The sequence below is a fragment of the Empidonax traillii genome, unplaced genomic scaffold (genome assembly GCF_003031625.1).
Source record: "Empidonax traillii isolate 1590-97213 ecotype Southwest subspecies unplaced genomic scaffold, ASM303162v1 scaffold389:size961896, whole genome shotgun sequence".
Taxonomy (NCBI): domain Eukaryota; kingdom Metazoa; phylum Chordata; class Aves; order Passeriformes; family Tyrannidae; genus Empidonax; species Empidonax traillii.
In genome coordinates, this window is record NW_020955582.1 from 485,511 (window position 1) to 505,478 (window position 19,968).

Here is a 19,968-nt window from a genome sequence, read left to right on the forward strand (position 1 = left end):
CCTATGAATTAGAAAAAAAAAACACCGAATCAACTATAGTAAATTTATATATATTTACTTCACTTCTGACTAAAGATTCCTCAGAGTCAAGCTAAAATAAATTTCATCTCCATAAGTAAAACAAAACAGTGATATCCAAAACCCAATTACCAAATGCTCCCCCAAGTAATTTCAATTTGGTGACTATTTACAGTCCCCCCCAACCTCCTGCAGTGCTACACTACTTTCTCAAAATCCAGGTCTTCATAGTTTTCAAGTGCATTTTAAATCACATACTTCTCTACAGACACATCAAATGGCCTCATAAAAGCAGGAGCTTTAAGAACATCAAATCAAAGAAAATTACTGCTTGCATAGAAACTTTCTATAGTTTAGGCATTTGTATGCAGTAATTACATGGTCAATGAGAATTAAATATCTAGAGGAAAGGACTTATAATGAAAATCCATTCACAATGACAAATGTAATTACAACCTGCTAGCATATACAAGTGGCAAAAGGCTAAGAATGACACAGTACCTTATTAAGTAACTACACGGTGGATTTGGTTGCTTAAATACTAAGCTGAGAACATTTCAGGGCAACTTGCAAAGATTTAAGGTGGCATTTTTAAGGCACAAAATCTGGAAGACAAACGCGTGCACCTGTGCTCAGGAATAAGTTTGAGTGGGTGTGTTACTATAGAAATTAGTTTCTACTTTCCTCCCTTCGAGAAACACCACTAAACATTTCATTTTGCCCTCATTCTGAAGGTGAGCAGAGAAGACCAGTTGATACAAAAAGAAAAAACTGTAACAATCTTCCATATGTTCTGATAGACGATGAAAAATGTTTAACGAAAGTTTTGCCCTCCTATTTAGTGTTCATGCGGGATAAGTATGACACATTACATAAAGAGGCTTTAAATAGTGGTATAGCTATAGCCTATTCTCATGGTAAATTAGAACTTTTTTTTGTTAATTAAGGACCAAAATTAAATACTTAGCACTCGTAAATGCGCACTGTTCTGAATTAAATCTGAGATTGTTAAAGAACTATGGTTGAAGTTAATGTTTTCTTCCTGCATTATATCTTTCCTAAGTACATTATGATAAAATTAACTGCCATACCATACAAAGTGCATGTTAGTGTTTGGAAGGTGTATTTAGAAAAGCAGGATAGCTTTACGTCAACAGAGAACTTAAAATGATCCAGTATTCAGCCAGATATACAAGCCCAAAGTTAGTGGCTTTACAGTTACTTCAGAACTACCTAAAGCCTGTACAGAAAGGTAAGAAAACACAGGAGATTCAGTGTGTTACCAGGAACTAACAGATGTGATAAAAAATTATTACCAAGTATTCTCTCCAGAAAGGAGGGAAGAAGAGACAGCAAAAAGCTTGTATTTACCCAGGTAACTACTTCAGTTCAGTAAATACTCAAATTTACATAGAGCAATGTCAGTATTCTACAACACTTAAAGGCCAAAAGGTTTACTAGTGTTTTTACTTTCCTTGTTTATTCAAACAATCGCATATAAAATTGCATAAAGGATCTGTCTCTTAAGATGTGTAACTGAGGAGTCACTGCAACCAGATAAAACCCTCAATGTGGCATCCACACTAAACAAATTATACTGACATATTAAACAGAGATGTCAGGTTTTTTAAGCAGTTTCAGCTTTTCCCTAAACTTCAAGCCTTCTGATCTTTTTTTTTTCCAAAGTTTTTTTTTTTCGAAATTTCACTCAGATTTAAAAAAAAAAAAAAAAAAAAAAAGCAGCGCACATATAATCATAGAACTAAACCTCCAAGGTCTGATGTCAACCCAATACTACTTAAAATGGTCTGATGCAATTCTGTACTGAAATGTTTCTGTACAAGTTTTGCTGGCACTAGCCCAACAAAAAGGCTGTGCCTAGAACTCCACAAGTAATTCCAATGCTTGCATCCTGTAGCTAACATAGCCTGTTCAGAGATTACTTTTTAAGATCTCCAGAAGCCATAGCTCCATTTAAAAAAAAAAAGGGGGGGGGCGGGGAGGGGAATTCACTTTAAAGCTCTACCAGCTGGCTGTTTTCATGAGCACTAAAACCATGAAAATAAAGACATCTCTTCAAGTCCTGTTCTGTTTAGGAAAAGTAGGAAAAGGACCTAGAAAATGAAATAAAAAGAGCATAACCTTAATCTTTAGATATAGTTTTATGTATGATGTTTCTCCTGTAAAGTCACACATTCTTCCAACTGAAATTTGGGGGAAAATTCCAAACCTATTCTAAGTCACAGCAGAAGACATTTTTACTTTATTCTTGGTGTAAAATATAAACGGAAAAACTTAAACATAACAGGATATGAAAAAATTATTTCAGATACCATGAAAGTACTTACTTTAGCAGCTAAGGAATTGACTTCTCGTTCGCATTTGTGAACTTTGCTAGTTAAGACAATGTTCTGCTCATTACTCATCTGCAGTTCTTTCTCAATTCGATCAACCTGCATTTCAGCAGACTTCTTTTCTGCCTTGAATGAAGGAGGTATTTGTAAGATTTTTGGAGGTAGGGTTAGAGCACTGATAATAGTAAAAAGGAAGATGAACCATCTGTCTGTGTGCTGCAACTGTGTGAGAAATCTAGAGGAAAAGACTCATTGTCAAGAGAGATAGCAAGAACTGACAGGAGGACTGAGGACCACAGATGAGGAATACAGTGGAATCCTGGGAAGCGTACAACAGGCTGGCAATAACAAAGCTTCTTTAAGGGAGAGCAACAGCCAAGAACTAGCAATTGCAGTAATGTGCTGAAGAAAGAAGAGGCACAGGCAAACAAGACGACAGATGAGGAAAGGAAATAGAAAGAAAATAGAAGAGCATCATGTAACATTTTGGAAAAGAATACAAAATTTACTGTAGAAGATTATTAACATATTGCCATTGGTTTCTAACTTCAGCCAAGTAGCAAGTGCTGACATGATCATCTTACTGACTGCAAATGTGGATATCACTTGCATGTTTAGAAAGGAGATGATTCAACAGAATCTCTCAGTTGAGAGATTTCCAAAGTTGAACTGGTAGTACATGACTCCACCTTTCCAAAGGAGAGCTGGTAGTATGCGACTCCCAATGCTCCCAATGTATTTATAATTTGATCTTAAATCTGAAATGTACAAATTCAAATTATGGAGTCAATGGCAAAATGTTCTATGACTTCAGTGACAGTTCTGTCAGGCCAAATGTTATTCTCACTACATTCTGCAAGGGGGCAAAATAATAATAAAGAAGAACTCTTACCTCTAGACACCGCATTGTAGCCTGCATCTCAGCTAACTGTCGTGCTTGTACTCTTTGAACATTTTCTGCTTGCACACCACAATTGTGTCTTTCTGCTCTTAGTTCTTCTACTTCTGCTTCTAAGGCTTTTAATTTCTGACACAGTTGTGCCTTTTCTCTAGAGAGTGCCTCCACACGTTTACTGTCCTTCGTGGGATCAACACTAAGCAGCTGATTGTGGAGTTCTTCTTTATCTTTATCCAGTCTTGCAATCTGAGAGTTGTTAATCAGAAAAATAAAGCTTTTACACTGGTTAGGTGTCAGGTAGCAACAAGTACAACAGTAGACAATTCAGAAAGGAGCGGCAGTGGGCATTTAAAATATTAAGAAATTACATTAGTGTTTGTTTTCTTGCTTAGAGTAGGAAAATAAAGTAAGACGATCTGACTGCCTGTAACTAGTGGGGTCTTTTTGAGATCACTGGAGAGTCCAATGTGGATTGATGTCCTCATTAGGGAACTGGATGGTAGGATGGAGGCACTTTCAGCAAGCTTGTGTGTGACACCGAACTGGGGGAAATGGTCCACACACTGGAAGGCAGAACTTGCCATTCAGAGGAATCTGGACAGGCTGAAGGAATGGAATGGACCAGACTCTCTTCAACAAGAAGAGCAAGTCATGCACCTGAGATGGAGTAACCCAGTGCAGCTACACAGACTGGGTCCAGCTGTCTAGGAAGCAGCTCCGCTGAAAAGGATCTGGGGGTCCTAGTGGACAACAAGTTGAACATTAGTCATCAGAGTACCCTTGCAGTAAAGATGACCAATTGAATCCTGGCAGATTGGCAGAAGGATAGCTAGCAGATCCAGGGAAATGATTCTCTGTCCCCCTTCTAGTACTGGTAAGACTGCATCTGGAGTTAGCATCAAGTACATGAAGAAAGTGACAAACTGAATCAAATTCAAGATGTGCTAAGATGGTCAGGGTGTCAGGGAACATGACATATAAGGACAGGCTAAGAGAACTATGCCTCTTCAGCTTGGAGAAGAGAAGGAGATGCATGGGGACAGAAAGAGAGGCAACAGGCACAGGTTGGAACACATGAAATGCTTATTTGGTATTATCAGAAAAGCTCACCACGAAGATGGTTGAATACTGAAATACTTTGGCCAGAAAAATTGTGAAATCTCCATCCTTGCAGATGTTCAAGACTTGACTGGACATGGCCCTGAGCAACTTTTCCATTACATTTCAATATTTTAAGCAGGATTTTGGACTAGAAAGAGGTCTATTGCAACTTATATTATGATTCCATCATTTTATAACTACAACAGAACTCAAATCTGCTAATAAATCAAGACAGGCAACATGATTGGGCCCTGTCAGACAATAAAGAAAAAAAAATTTCTGTTACAAGGTAGTACAAAAGGCACAAACTAATCTGGAGACAGTAACTAACAAACATAAATATAGAGATTGTTGTATTTAAAAATTAGTAACACGGACTGAATGCAATATTGGGGGTAAAAGAGTGAGAAGTAATGAATGTAAGAGGTCTCTTGATATTTGGAGACTAGTCCAAACTCAGATCTGCAACAGTCCCTTTAGAAGTCGCATCAGCATCCTCGAAGCAACAAAGCCAATTTCTACAGCAAAAGCCCTCCAAATGCCTTTTATGAGGAGATTCAAAGACTCATTGCACGATATGCCCAAGCCATGATTCCAGAATGAGGATGTTTTTACAGCCTCTTTGTGCTAAATGACATGGAAGGTCAAAAAGGCTTTGAGAGAAACCAGACCACACTGTGCCCTGGGCTCAGGGTAGTTCCATTCTGTGTAAGTGTGCTAATTAGCTGCAGGACTAGCACAAACTCAACAAACCCATGAGAGAGGTAGGCTGTAAAGCAGCATGTGACTTTAGCTCCAGGAAGGACAACTGTTTTGGTTTTAGTGCATTGCATTTGCAAACTTGGATTGAATTTGAAAGTGATGATTGCTTTGATTTGTGTCTGATGTTTGGAATAATACATTCAAATCTGGCATCTTAGAATATATGCTCCCAGACAAATACTTTGATGAATATGCAAATGACATATGCAATACTCATTTACACTGCTGGATATATTTAAAACATAAATATGCTGGCAATTCATTTAACTAGATACACTTTTGAAAGTCCAATTCTGAAGCAAATGAATGAATGGTTTATTCAAGAGTTAATACAATTGAAATAAAACTACCACAGTTTTCAGCATCCTTTTGATTATCACGCTCATGATCCAAACCTAGGATCACAACAGATACACTGCAAAATGTACCCTTATCTGCTATCAACAATATCTTCCTGGATTAGTTGTCCCATAAGTAATTTAAAATTTAAACTCGCATTGGTTCCTCAGATAACTTATTAATTGCAAATTCCAACACAAATGCCATTAGAAAAAGCATTAAGCAAACCTACTGGCTGTCATTTACCAGAAGGCAAGCTACTCTTACTTTTAATAGCACAAATGATACTGCAACGCGTCACTGAACAAACCTACAGAGGCAGCTTTAGACCAAGTCACAGAATTGTTTTGAGAATTACAAGAATGGAAACAAACACTATGAAATGGTGTCAAACTGACAACTCTTCAAGTACCATCAGTTCCATAACGTTCAAGAAGCTTTGTCACCAGATTTTTTCTATACTACTGTAATGTTCTATGTACCTCAGCCTCATATTTTATTTTCTTCTGTTCTAAAATACGTGCGTGTTCTTCCTGTTGGTGTTCAAATTCTGATTTCAGAAAAGTATGTTCGTAACGAAGTTTGTTATACAGTGTTCTGTATTTTTCCACTTCCTAAGTAAGAGGAAAAAAAAAAAATCAGATTTACTTCCTTCAAACGTCCATGCAATGTTTCTATCATTCCATAAGGTATATTTGATGAACTGAATGCCTCCTTCTCCCTCTTCCACAGTTTCAGCCTTCCCTGCCTGGGACAACATTACCAGACAAAGAATGACATACTTGCACTCTTCTCCATTTTAATTTTCTAAGGTTTTAGGAACAACTATTAAGTGGTGATCACTACTCTAAATGAAATAGAATTTCAATACTTACTGCTTGGATTTTCTACTACTTACATTTTCTAGCTTCTGATAACGTTCTCTCATAGGAGATTCCAATTCCTCCTGTATTTTTGCTTTTAACAGTTCTAATTTTTGAGGAGTTATCACCTTAAAACAGAAAAGTATCACAAATAACTAGTCTTATTTACTTACACTGTGACAGAACAAGTAGCAAGGAAAAAAGTATTTCAAATATGATTTTAGGAATTCTGCTTAATTTTCTATGTGTTTCTAAAGAAATTTCAACAGTACTTACAGAAGCAAATAGTACTTACAGAATCAAAAAAACATACTAGTGAACTAAAAATATTCTGGGAAGGTAAGAGCAGCATTTAAAATGTCAGTATTTATTGGCAGAAGCAACACAAATGTCAAGCTGAATTGTCAAGAGATTTATCTCCTTTGAGGGGGAAGTAGGTGAAGGAAAAGTGGTCTCACATAGAAGATAAAGAATTAGCATCTGGAAAAACTTAAACAGTAAGTGAACCAACCCCTAAAAACCAAAATGAGCAATATCAAACCAACTATTTGTAAAACTTATTAGATGTGTGTTCTCCAACAGATACATGGGTACTTGTTTGAATGAAAAGAACATCAGAAAACATTCCCTGCCATGAGCTCCATGCTGTATGGTATTTTGTTAAAATTACTTGGGTGTGGTTCATACAGCAAACCAAGAAGCAGTGTTTAATAAAAAGACATTTCATCCCCAATCTGTGACTTATTCTAATTTATTCTACTTTTCTTTCACTTATCTGTACCCTGAAGTCCCTGAAAACTAGTTCTAGTTATGGTACTGAGGCACATCTCCTCCATTCATAGTCTGGGATCTCGTGTTTAGATGCTATATTTGTTTCCTAAGAATATGTCCTACATTATTTTAAGGAAACAAGCAGTTACATATAAAGTGTCATCCAAGTTCTCTTAAATATTGAGGGGGGTTTTGTTTGGTTTGGGTTTTCTAAGAAACAGAAAGAAAGAAGAAAGCTGTCATAATGAAGAGAAACAAATATCTATTTTTCCAGGCGTAGGCACCTAAGTTACCCTCCAAGGCAGATGATTTTCTCCTTAACAGGAGAGCAAGCAGCGAGACTGAGAGTCTTACATAGCACCTAACAACAGGATTTGAAAGATTCAGTTAAACAAGAAGACAATAATTTCAACACACTAAAGAAGAACCATTATTCGTGTTGGGTGAATTTCAAGACATCTGAAATACATCCGATCTGGGTATACACATGTTACACAAACAAAAAAATATGCATGGCCCTATTACAGGATAAAAATAAATATTAAGTCCTTCCAGTAAATTATCTCACCTGCATCTTCAGTTTTTCCAGCTCTTGTGATTTACTCAGTAACTGCTCTTGATATTCAGTGACAAGCTGCTGAACTTTGTCATTTGCAGCCTGTTTTTCATCTAATAACTGCTTCATTTCTTCTTGCGATTTGGTATAATCGCCCTGTAATCTGAAATAAAATACACATTTGCTTTCTATTTACCTTCTAAAATTAGACCTTGAAGCTCAAAAACTCACATGCAGAAGCAAACACAGAAACACCAAATAAGAACTAAGCTACAAATATCCTCTTCCTGTAATATACTGAAAAGTTATCCCATATTTACATGCATAAAAAGTATTGCCAAAACATAATCTGCAATGTCTAAAGTTACTTAAGGTATTTTTAATTGTTTATTTTCTAATATGAACAACACTCAAATCTGCCCTTAGATACAGAAATAGCTAACATACAACACATACAAATTAATCCCTTCCAACATTTAGCTTCACATTTTAATAGCTCAGATGAAGAAACTTGTTTAAATTCATGTACCTTTGATGTTCTGCCTTTAAAATTTGATAATTTGTTTTATGGCGTTCACTTCGAATTTTTTCATCTATCAGAAGTTTCAGTAATTCTTCTGGATTATCTGTATCACCATTTCCAACCACAGGAGGAAGGAAGCGGCCCAAACCATCCATTTTATGATGACTGCTCACGATGAGTATGGAGAAGACAAGATTAAAATTAAGATGTAACTAATCTAAAACACAATCCACTCTTTCTCTTGACATCTCAGAAGATCAAGACACCTGAACAAACACAATGACACGTACTTAGCATTCAAGCACATTCACAGTTCAAAGGTTTCACACACTGCTTTTGCTTTAAGTACAGGAGAATCCTGGTTCTGCTGTAACTCAGGTTAGAAACCTTTACTGAAAGTGCAACTCTTGCATGCTGATTCTGCCTTCCCTGAGAAGTAACAGTCCTTCCAGGGCAGAGAATAAACTTAAAAACCGAGATCATTTGAGTCAATAAGCGCTCCTATCTGACAGATTACATGAAATGGTATTTTTACTTACACTATACACTGAGACTCCAACTATGACACTAGTAATGTCCTAATTATGCCTTGTTAGTCAGAGTTCAAGCAGAGGCCACAGACATCAGGCACATACAGCTTTTCCTACTACTTATCCAAGTCAAAGTTGTCACATATCCTAACAGGTTGTACTCCTCAATACACCACCCCTTCTGCTGGGAGAAGAACAGATAATTGTCTCTGCTGAAGTCCTATCAGGCCCTCTCTGGAGAAGAGTTCAGGTTTCAGGAACAGCCTAGAAGACACCTGCCTGCTTTTTCAGTCCTGAAATATATCATCGATACATGTCACTTCCTCATTTTCAGTTTATCTTGTGGTTTCTTGTGACCTCTCCAGAAAGATTTTTGTGAAACATGACAATATCAGATTGGTGTGAGGAATGCTGCAAATCAACAGTTGCTGAGAAATGAGGAAGTATCCTAATGTACCTCATTAGCGCTTTTTGATGTTAGAAACAACAGGTATTAATGTGATCATTACTGACACTTCTACATGATCTGGGGGAGGGAGGACTGCAACTGACTTTAGAGAAGTTACAAAGCCTTGAAACCAACTACTCTGCCATTTTAGCTTTTCCCATAGTGGAGTGAAGCCAGGCTGCAGTGTACAAAGTGTAACTTTGTACAAGATAAAACTCAAGCAGAAGCAATGTTAAAACTCTGGCATCACTGCAAATACCTCACCTTCTTTACAGGCACAGTTGAATTTTCTACAATTCCACACTTCAAATCTTTCATGGATCTATATCTTTAACACTTCAAATTTGATTTTATAAACCTCTGAACCCTAAGGAAAATGAAAATCTATTTTCCATGTGGAAAAATAAACATCGCACGTGAGTGCCCATTCCACTAAAAGACATGATAACATTAAAAAAGTTTTATATTTAAAATTTCTTTCATATTTTTCCTTCCTCCACCACTAAGACTGAAAAAGCTCAAAGGAAAATCTACCACTTGAAACACTAGTATAGGCAAAGCAAGACAAGCAACTTCGTATTCTGCTCTACCCAAATTTGCTGAGAGAATAAAAAGGAAGAAATCAGAATAGAGGAAGAAATCAAAATAAAGAACAGTATCCTCCATGACTGCCCTATATGCACAACCAACTTCAAACATTAATAAGTTCTGAAGAACCTTCTAATCAAAAGTCTCTATTTTTCCTTCCTGAATTTTGTTGGTTGTTGAGAACCAAGGATAACAGCTATTTCCAAACTCAATAATATAAAGACATTTTCAATTGTTAAACCAACAGCTTTATGAGGAGAACTGAACAGTGATGTCAAGGACAATAAATCACATGAGAGGACAGAAAGTTCTCATACACAGAGGAAACCCAAGGCAGCATGCCCCTAAGAATTGCCAAGCATATCAACAGGGTTAACGTGATCACTGTTAAAATAAACAAAAAAATAACAACAAAAAACCCAAACAACAAGCAGGCAATAATACTTTTCTCTGTCTCAAATCATAAGCTAGAGGTACTAAATGTAACTATCAAACTGTAAGCCAAAGCTCAGAATTAAGAACACAGCATTTAAAGTAAGGTCTGAATTCTGACACTTACTTGAGTAAGAAGTATTTCTGAAGTGGTATAACAGATCTAAGGTCAAAGACACTAAAAAAATCCTACATTTTCTGAGGGTATGTGAGCCAAAAGATAAACAGAAATGCAACCTTTTGTACTCAAATTCAAGCAGGTGAGAGGTACATTTTCTCCTCACAGCTTTTGCTACTATCAAAAAGGGCACAAATTACAAAGCAAGACACACACCTGGCCATGTGTTCATATGCACAAACATTTCATGAAAAAAGCAGAGAAGAGAGGGAGGTAATTGTAGCCTGCAAAATAATGGTTTCACACTGCAAAAACCTAAGCTGTATGTATTTAAGGAAACAAAACTATTCTGGTTTTCAGGGACATCTAGTGGCAAATTTCATGCTTCACATTCCTGGTGACAACTGTGAAAAAGTAGAGATTTCATTACTTCATGAGAGTTCTTTCCTCAAAATCACTGATAGCAACTTGTAACATTTAACCTATTTACATTCTTACAAATTAAAAAAGTTTTTTTGTTTGTTTGTGGTTTTTTCCCCAAATCATTACATAATTTCTAGCAGTGAACTGTCAATAGTCAATACTATTTGGGTCTACAAATATTGTAAGTAGACCACCAACATGAATTTCTGCTGTGCTAATGGCTTACAGTACTTGCTCATAGTCCCTGAACAGACCTTAAATAATCTTCAAAATTACACAAAACTGCACCCATAATTTTTGATAAATCCTTTAAATAAACACTAGGTCAAAATTTCTTCCTCTCCTGGAGATCTGTTCAAGTAGAGAACCATAACCAACATCTTTAAAGAAACTAAAATCGTATCATATCTAAAGTAAATTCTACACCTACATATTTACCAAATATTATCACACTACTGAACTTTTAACAGTTGCCCTGAACTCATACTATGAAACCTTACTATCATTTTCCACAGTCATACATATAAAGGTATTGGTGGAGAGTCCTGAAACCTCAGAAATGCACACTCTGTAGGTAAAATAGCATACTGACTGTAGAACAGCTAAGTGGAGTAACTCAACTACATTTCCAAGAATAACCTTTGTTTTGCCTTTCATCTCCAATTATTTATTTTCATACAGAGAGAAACATTGCTGAATGACCTACTTCACATCTCTCCTCTTTATATCTATACATCATTAAAGGGCTTGTCTTCTTTTATAAGATTTTTCAGCTTTTTTATTTTAACTTTTTGTTTCCTACAAGCTCTTAAAATAGTGAGAATACTTGCATTTAGAGAAAAATAGGATATCAATATAATTTTATTTCTTTATCTTAAATTTTTATGGTATTTTGTTTTACAACAACAAGGTTTCCTTCTCACTTACCTGGCATAACTAAATGATACAACTGCAGCATGTACTGCTATTTTACCTGAGTGCCATACACATCTCACTCATGGCTCTCCTTTCCACACCACAGCCACACTTATATTTATCATGTTTGGACACTGTTCGACAGTTAGATGATATAATGAGCATAATTTTGCAACTATTTATGAAAAACTAACAGTATTAGCCTTGCATAATGTTTTGTTCAAGCACTGAAGTTCTTAGTAAAATCTGTGAAGGTTAAAGAGCTGTTTCACACAATGCATACATAATCTCGCTGCCTGTTTTGGTCAGAACCCCAGATCTCTATATATGTCCTTTCTTTTTTTTTTGTAATAGAAACAGCCAAGGTCTTGTGAAACAATAAACTATTTGTCTGAAAGAGTGAGACACTCAAAAAAGGCACAGCCTCAGAAAGCCACTTCAAACACCACCCCCTTCTCATCCCTGCTCAAGAGTCTACAATAAGACTAGATAATGAACTCAGGAAAAAATGTAATCCAACACCAGAGCTCATTGCCACCAGGAAGGGGAGGTTCCACTCCTCATTTCTTTATCCCCATTCCTACATTTGTCATTCATCAGACCCTTCCATGAACTGTTTTAACTCAAGAAGCCAGCACACTCAAAGAAGGAGACAACACTCAATAGTTTTTCTGTGAGGTCAGTGAGTCACGCGAGCTCATGGAAAAATCCAGCCAGCTACATCATCAGTGAAAGCAGGCAGCTGGTACTGGCCAGGGAAAAGGGACAAAGAGCCCAGTAAACAGACAGGAGGAAGAGCAAGCCCTTCTCTCAGGAGCAGAGAGCTGTCACACCACAAGCTCAGATGTTCATAAAGTCACAGCCTTGGACTAGATATTCAGATTTTAGACATTTAAAGTGAAACAAATCCTATCTTAAACAACTATGGAACCCACTCATGAGAGATCAGACTCCCCATGAACATCAAGTGTATAAAAAAACCACCCCCAATTATATATAATTTGAGAAATATTATATCTTACCTCGTATTACTTTAACAATCCATATTCTACTGATTCATCATCAGCAACTTGCAATAGCCAAAGCAATCACCTTAAGAAAGATATATATATATGTATATAAATATATGGAGGTAAAAACATCAATGAGAAACACAAAAACCTTTATTATAGAAAATTTCATAACCTAGAGATTGCTCAGATATTACTGTAGAGAATGCAATGAAAATAAATACTTAATACCTTGGCACATCAAAGTGAAGAAATTTTGGAGAACATCTGTATGACTTCTACATTACAAAACACATCAATCCCATCCAAACTACTATCACTCCCTCCACAACAGCATTCAAAGGTACAAATTTCAGCAACAATTGACCATACATTATTTCAGTGTCCATCCCTATACATGGTACCACCCTCTCAATTTCTGTCTTATTCTACAGAAAGACTACTTGTTAGGTGAGAAACAATGAACAAGGTTGTCTCTTAACTCAAGGTTGAAATTTGTGCTTTAGCCACATACACTACCAAGTCAAACTGACAGCAGTTACTGATCAAAGTGAAGTTTTGTATGTGAGTTACAGCTTATAAATCTAGCTGTACTCAAGAGCAGCCAGTCTACACATGCCAGGTATGTTTTCTACTGTTTTCTCATGAAAAGAAACCTTCAAATACACATGAGAAACTTTTGGTCACTATAATCTCATTCAAAGTTCTAGTCGGGCCCACAGGTGGCTGGTTTTTGCAAATAGTTCAGTAGTCCACAACCAAAACTCTTCTGAAAAATCACTCCCCTTTCATATTGGCTTAAAAATCGAGATGTTCAGGCAGGGCATAGGTTTCACGTCAGTGTATGTATACCACACTTCCTGTAGGCAGAAACATGATTATATACACCCTACAGTATGTGGATGAAGATCGTGCGAGAGGCCAAGTGAGTCGCTTAAGTCACCATGACCTTTTCACTGCTAATTTTCCCGACTCATGGACATAGGAGCTCGGTCAGAGGAACAACGCTAACGGGTGCCACACACCAGGAAAAATAATCATTACCCTCCAGCCATCCGTGGCTCAGGATCGCTGGTGGAAACGAAAGCAGGCAAACGTAAAGACTGGAAAGCCTAGCAGCGAGAGGGCTCTGAACTATGCTCCGGGCTTGCGCCGGGCGATTCCGAACCGAGCAGCGCACGGGCAGCCCGCAGAGGCCGCAGCAGGCCGCTCCCGCAGCCGGAACGGCGGGCACAGGCGAGGGCGCTCTGGGACGAACCGAGATCTGCTCCGGCTGCGCCGCGACCGACGGCCGGGGAGGAGCGCGGGGCCGGCGAAGAGGCCCAAGGGCCTCCCTTCGCCGCGAGGGGAAACTCCGGGCACGCAGAAAGGCCTCGGTCAGCCCGGCGCCCCCTCACAGCCCGGCCTCGCTCCCACAGCCTGGTCGCCCTCTCACAGCCCGGCCCCGTTCCCACAGTCCGGTCCCCCGTTCACAGCCCGGCCGCCCTCTCACACCCCGGTCCCCCGTTCACCCTCTGGGCCGCCCCCCCCGCCCATCTCCCCCGCCGACGCCCCGGTGCCCCCCCGACCCCCCTGACACCCCGCCGGGCGGGGCCGCTGCCGGCCCCAACGATTTAAAAATGGCGCCTCTCACCTCCCGTCCGCGCCGCCGCCCTCCGCGGGCCCGCGGGGCGCGGGGCACGCTGGGAGCGTTGCCGGGGAGACGGCGGGGCCCGGACATGGCGGGCTGGGCCCTCACGGCGCGGGCAGCGCTGAGGAGCTCCGGGGCGCTGCTCTTTGCCAGAGAGAGGCTGCCAACAGCAGCTGAAATACCCTAAACACGATCTGCTCGTAGATATCCTCAATTCCGCTCTAAAGTCTGTTCGAAGCAGGAGACTGAACGTCCAGATCGATGTTGACATTCACCTAATAAAGTTAACAACGCTTTAATAAGAATTAAAATTGTTTTCAATTAGTATATTAGAAGGTGGGTATTGCTGATGGCATACACACGTCGCCAAGGAAGAAGTGGGGGAAAAAAAAAAAAAAACAACAAAAAAACCCAAACCCACAACCAAAACGCAAATGTCACGTTTTCCAGCAGCTGGAGATTACAACTGCAGTCAGCTCCCCCAGGGGTGGTTGTGAGCTCCCTTAATAAAGTGCCTAAAACGCCTTACAGTCACTTCCACAGCTACAACAGTCAGAGTTCCGTGCTTTGCGTCACGGTCAGCCTGACCGTGCAGACTGATGTTGCTGTGCCGTTTCACGTGTGTGTTGTGTTAGTTGCCCTCTTGGAGCTGAAATTACAGCAGTATTCCATCTAAACCAATGTACACCTACAATGAAATAAATAGCACTATATAAAAGTACAATTAAGTAAAATTTAATTTTTATTAAAAACGTATTTTGATGTAAAAGATGAAAACTCATAGTCCTAAATTCTAAGCTTTACAATGCAAAAAAAATCTTTCTAAAAACTATTATGAAGTTGCATTCTCATTTTCTGTATCCAATTTGCTCATTTTATTTTTTTTCCCCACTATCAGCTCTACAAATATTAATACTAACTAAAGTAAAATAGAAGTCTTTCTCCCATATACAGCTGCATCAATGGAAGTGGTAACATTGTGTAGATTCTTTCTTTGGTTCTAATAGTGTCTGTTCATATCAGGATTATATAGCTATGATCTATTGGAGAACAATTAATTTATATGAGAAACATGCTAAGTCACTCACTGAGCTCTGCAGACATAGCAAAAAAATTACAAAATCTAAAATCAGCAGACAGGGTGTCTCTTGCCAGCTAATTTATGGAACAATTATTGTGTAAATATTTCCAATCTGGAATCTTTTGCTAAGAGGATGACTCAGTGGGATGGAAATAGGGTTACTTTTTTTTGCCTCCATGTTTTTTACACCGATCAGAAAAGGTACTTGTTTCCTTCCAAGACCCGCTGAGTCAGGAAATTCTAATTACTCACCCAGTAGCCTGCAATCTTGAAGTATGGGTGGTAAAGATGCTCTTCTTTGTCACAGGGACCATCTCTCTCCATGTCTCATAGCAGTGTGAGAGGCAGTGCTGAAAACCTGCTCCTACCTCTGCTTGCTTTAAAAGCAGAGTAGTGCTGTAGTGACTCGGATGGGCTTGACCCGGGAATCTTGCAGAGTACAAGGAAAAAGAGAGAAAAAGCAAGAGTCAAGTTCAAGGGCACAAGGAGGAAAAGGCTGAAGGAAGGAGCAATAGAAAGCAAGGTTTATAGGAATGGAAGTGGGGCTTATGGACATAGCAGAAAGAGAAGAGGCCAAGAGTTCGTCAAGAGATGAACCTCAGACATCTCCCACAACACAGAGGGTTTTTTTGTGAAAATAGAAATTTATGCTGATACAGATCTCAGTAATTTATTTTTTTAAAAAGTCTCTTTAAGGGATATTTTAAATTCACTCTGGCTCAAGTAAAAGTAAAGAGTTTTCATTTAGAGACCTCATAGTTTTTGATCAACGATATTAAAGATTATTTGTGTCTCTTCAAATGTCACATTCTATTACATCTGGGTAGATCAACATTTCATAGAGCAGCAAGGTTCCTCCTCACACAAAGAAACACAATATATAAAGAGATGTAAAGTATGTAGAGAAGCCCAGGAAAATATTTCAATGCATTTTGCTGATACACTCTTTGGAGGAAGATACTGTGCAAGCATGATCAGAAAAAGTCTTGAGTTTGAAAGCTCAGTTAGACTTCCTTGCTGCCTCAGTTGAGCAAGCTGAAAATAGTTGCTAGATTAGATAAATCCTCAAGCTCCCATAGGCCAGTGGCATATCTTCAGAGGAGGTTTTGTTATGTACACATGCTGCTGGTCGTACCTGCAGTTTAATCCATGCTTAGTCTATGTCACCTTGACCTGAATCCCACCTGAAGGATAGAGGCTAAGTGGGGCATTAATGTTGGGACTACAGGCTGTGTTCAGCATATGAGTCAGCAAAGCCTGAAAGCATCCAAATAGTTTCATTGTCCCATACAATTGTGGCAGAGATGTCTGTGGGTCAATAGCATGCTATTTGTGGTAGACAGTTAAAACCATACATTGTTGTGTGTAAATTGCCTGAGAAAATTAGTAAATTTTGCATTACAAAGTCAAAAGATGGAACTGCTTTTAAGTGCCATAGTGCTGTGGTAAGAGTCTTCCCCAGTTAAACTCAGAGGGCTTTTTACTGTTAAGCTCAGTAGGGTCACAATGCAATTTTTAGCACAAAGGACATCGGTAGATAAAAAAGCATAAGGCAGTTTAGAAAGTCATTATTCAGACAAGTATGTTGTATGGGACTGCTGACCACACAGGCATCGTGTTCTCTACTTTTCTGTTCAGCCTGTACATACAGTTTCTCATGCTGATCTTCTGTGTCTTTCCTTTTTCATCATGGGTCTGTGACTAGAGCAGGGGAAATGATGTTTCTCTGACACGTACCAACTCATTAAAATGGTATTCAACAGAAAAATACATAGAGAATTTATTGGGCTACAAGGATATTTCACAATTTATATAAATTGTTCTCATATATTAGTCTTCAGTCCTGACTGTGCTTTCATTTCCATTAGATTGATTCCATTCTAACCACACCAACTAAAGAGTTTTTCCAAATTTACAAACACACAGATAGGTTGAACCACACACTCACCAGCTGAAGGGTTAATGTGGTGAAACGCAAGTTCAATGCCTAAAGTTTCTGTCAAAAGCATGTCGGTGCTTCTTTCAGCAGCTCAGCACTGTCCAACTTCAAGTCCTAAGAAAGGGTATCATAGAATCATAGAATATGCTGAGTTGGAAGGGACGCATCAGGATCATGGAGTCCAATTCCTGGCTCTGTGCAGGATACCCCAGGAATCATACCACGTGTTGTCCAAACACTTCAGCTTTGTCAGGCTCGGTGCTGTGACCACTTCATGGGGAGGCCTGTTCCAGGGCTCAAACACCTTCTGGGTGAAAAACTTTTTCCTGATACCTAATTCCCCTGACTCAGCTTCATGCCATTTCCTCGAGTCCTGTCACCGATCACCAGAGTGAAGAGATCAGTATTTGCACCTCCGCTTCCCCTCCTGAGGATTTTGAAGACACAGTGAGGTCTCCCATCATTCTCTTCTTTTGTAAGCTGAACAGATCAAGTGACTTCAGCCACTTCTCATAAGGCTTCTCCTCCAGACCTCCTGCCATCCTCATGGCTGTCCTCTGGACACACTCTAATTGTTTAATGTCTCTTTTACGTTGTGGTGCCCAAAAACACACACAGTATTCAATGTGTGATGCCGCACCACTGCAGAGCAGAGCAGGACAATCACTTCCCTTGACCAGCTGGTGATGTTGTGCTTAACAGGATGCAAGACACGGTTGGCCTTCCTGGCTGCCAGGGCACTGCTGACTCATAAGTCGCCATCAACCAGGACCCCCAGCTCCCCTTCCGCAGCACTTCTTTCCAGCCTCTCATTCCCCAGTCCATACACATAACAACTGCCATATGTTGCCACATAACAACATCCCATCCCAAGTGCAGAATGTGGCACTTGCCCTTGTTGAACTTCACATGGTTGGTGATTGCCCAGTCCTTGAATTTGTCAAGATCTCTCTGCAGGGCCTCTCTGACCTCCAGGGAGTGAGCAGGTCCTCCCAGTTTAGTGTCATCAGCAAAGTTACTTAGTATCCCTTCCAGTCCTGCCTCCAAGATATTAAGAAAGATGTTAAAGAGAACTATGCCAAGGATGGAGCCTTGTGGAAACCCATTAGTGACTGGACACCAGCAGAACCTGCCGTTTTACCGCTGTACCTTCCACAGCAGCATGAGCAGAGAAATAAGCACACGTGCATTCAGGAAGCATTTAGCACTGAGTTTATAAACTGCAGTGCCTGAACCAGCTAATTCAAAGTAGTTTTGGGTGTTCCAAAACAAGTCTCACTGTAATAGAAGATGAAGTCTTTGGTTATTGGAGTTATTTGGGACATCAACATGAAGTATTTTCAGAGCACACTGCTGGTAAGGCTCATTTGTCTCATCCAACGATTGCTAACACTGCACAGTGACCACTTTCTGGCAACACTCCTCTTTCTGTGCTAAGTTAAACAGCATTGTTCTGTTTTACTCCCTATTTTTGGGTGCTAAAACACTAACCAGGGCGTGTTATGCACACTCCAAAGCCAGAGTTTTGAACAACTCAGGGAACTGATGATGAGTGAGGTGCATTTTTTTATGTCTGCCAGTATTAGCAGGGATTATTCAGCCCATGCTAGAAGTGGGCAAAAAGCTATTAGCGGTTGTGGGGGACCCTGCTGTTCGTGAATGGAGTTAGCCTTAATATACATCGAATTCCAGGCACCCATGTAAAACCCAGCACGACAAGACCTTGGAAAGTCTGCAGGTGCCTCTACACCATTTCTTCAAATAGGAGAAAACAGGAAGTACTGTGTGACTGCAAAGCAACACACTGTTACGGTACAGTTTCTGCTCTGTTCTTGGAATATAAATAACATCATTGCCAATGGCTGATGTGCCAGCTGACAAGACCCCTGCTTTATGAAAAATAAATGCAAATGTTTTGCTCTATGTCAGCTATGTTAAGTTGCATTTTTGGCACATGTGGCCAGATTTCTGACAATAACATAAAAATACATCTTGGGTTTCTAATTCAGTTTTCAAAAAAAAAAAAAATAATCCAAAGTGAGTCCAATTGCTTGGCACAATAGCATGACATTTGCATAGCATGTTTACACAAGCTCTGGAGAAAAGCAGTGATGATACCTAAATTTGATGTTTGCAGTTTTGCTGTGTCACAGCTGTAAACGAAACTCAAACTACCAGGTTTTGGTCAAAACTGCAGCAGAGCAGAATGCTCAGTTTAATAATTTTAAAGCTGGGCCTTGTGCTCAACAGATTAGCTTTGTCACTGCCAATTGAATAATTTGTTACTGAGAAAGGAAAACTGATAGGGGTTTAAGTGTTCAGATAGTAAGTTTAAGAGACAATATTCATCATCAAAGAAATGCAAATATTTTTATTTTAAAAAATGTTAATGGCACCTTAGAGGCAGTCATGACTACACAACCAAATATACAAAAATTACATTTTTGTAGTTGCATCTTTCCACAGTGCTGCACAAAATGGAAATAATATGAGAAACACTGCAGGTCACACATTGAAACAATTAACTGCAGTCAATAAAAGCAGACAATTTTTGGTACATCTTGATACTACCAGACCCAGATTCCCTGGGTAAAAAGAAAGGTGACTTTGTGCAAAACTTCCCAACAACAGTACAACTTAATATGCTACACATACAGCAAATCAACTGT

At 39.2% G+C, this 19,968-nt stretch overlaps 1 protein-coding gene across 3 annotated transcripts in view; it reads right to left on the bottom strand.

Moving 5' to 3' along the window:
- CEP83 (centrosomal protein 83) overlaps positions 1–14,343 on the bottom strand; it is a 25,261-nt gene extending 10,918 nt beyond the window's left edge. The window contains exons 1-8 of one of the 3 annotated variants that reach the window (XM_027893471.1): positions 14,283–14,343; positions 12,662–12,731; positions 8,192–8,350; positions 7,675–7,825; positions 6,371–6,463; positions 5,955–6,086; positions 3,265–3,516; positions 2,367–2,498 (exon numbers count right to left, since the gene is read on the bottom strand). In XM_027893471.1, coding sequence (XP_027749272.1) covers positions 2,367–2,498; positions 3,265–3,516; positions 5,955–6,086; positions 6,371–6,463; positions 7,675–7,825; positions 8,192–8,340 — 909 coding nt within the window. In that variant the 5' untranslated portion in view covers positions 8,341–8,350; positions 12,662–12,731; positions 14,283–14,343. Of the gene's footprint in view, positions 1–2,366; positions 2,499–3,264; positions 3,517–5,954; positions 6,087–6,370; positions 6,464–7,674; positions 7,826–8,191; positions 8,351–12,661; positions 12,732–13,674; positions 14,142–14,282 lie in introns of those variants that run through there. The other 2 variants (XM_027893473.1, XM_027893474.1) reach the window with 2 other exon arrangements.
- Between the last annotated feature and the right edge of the window lie 5,625 nt (positions 14,344–19,968).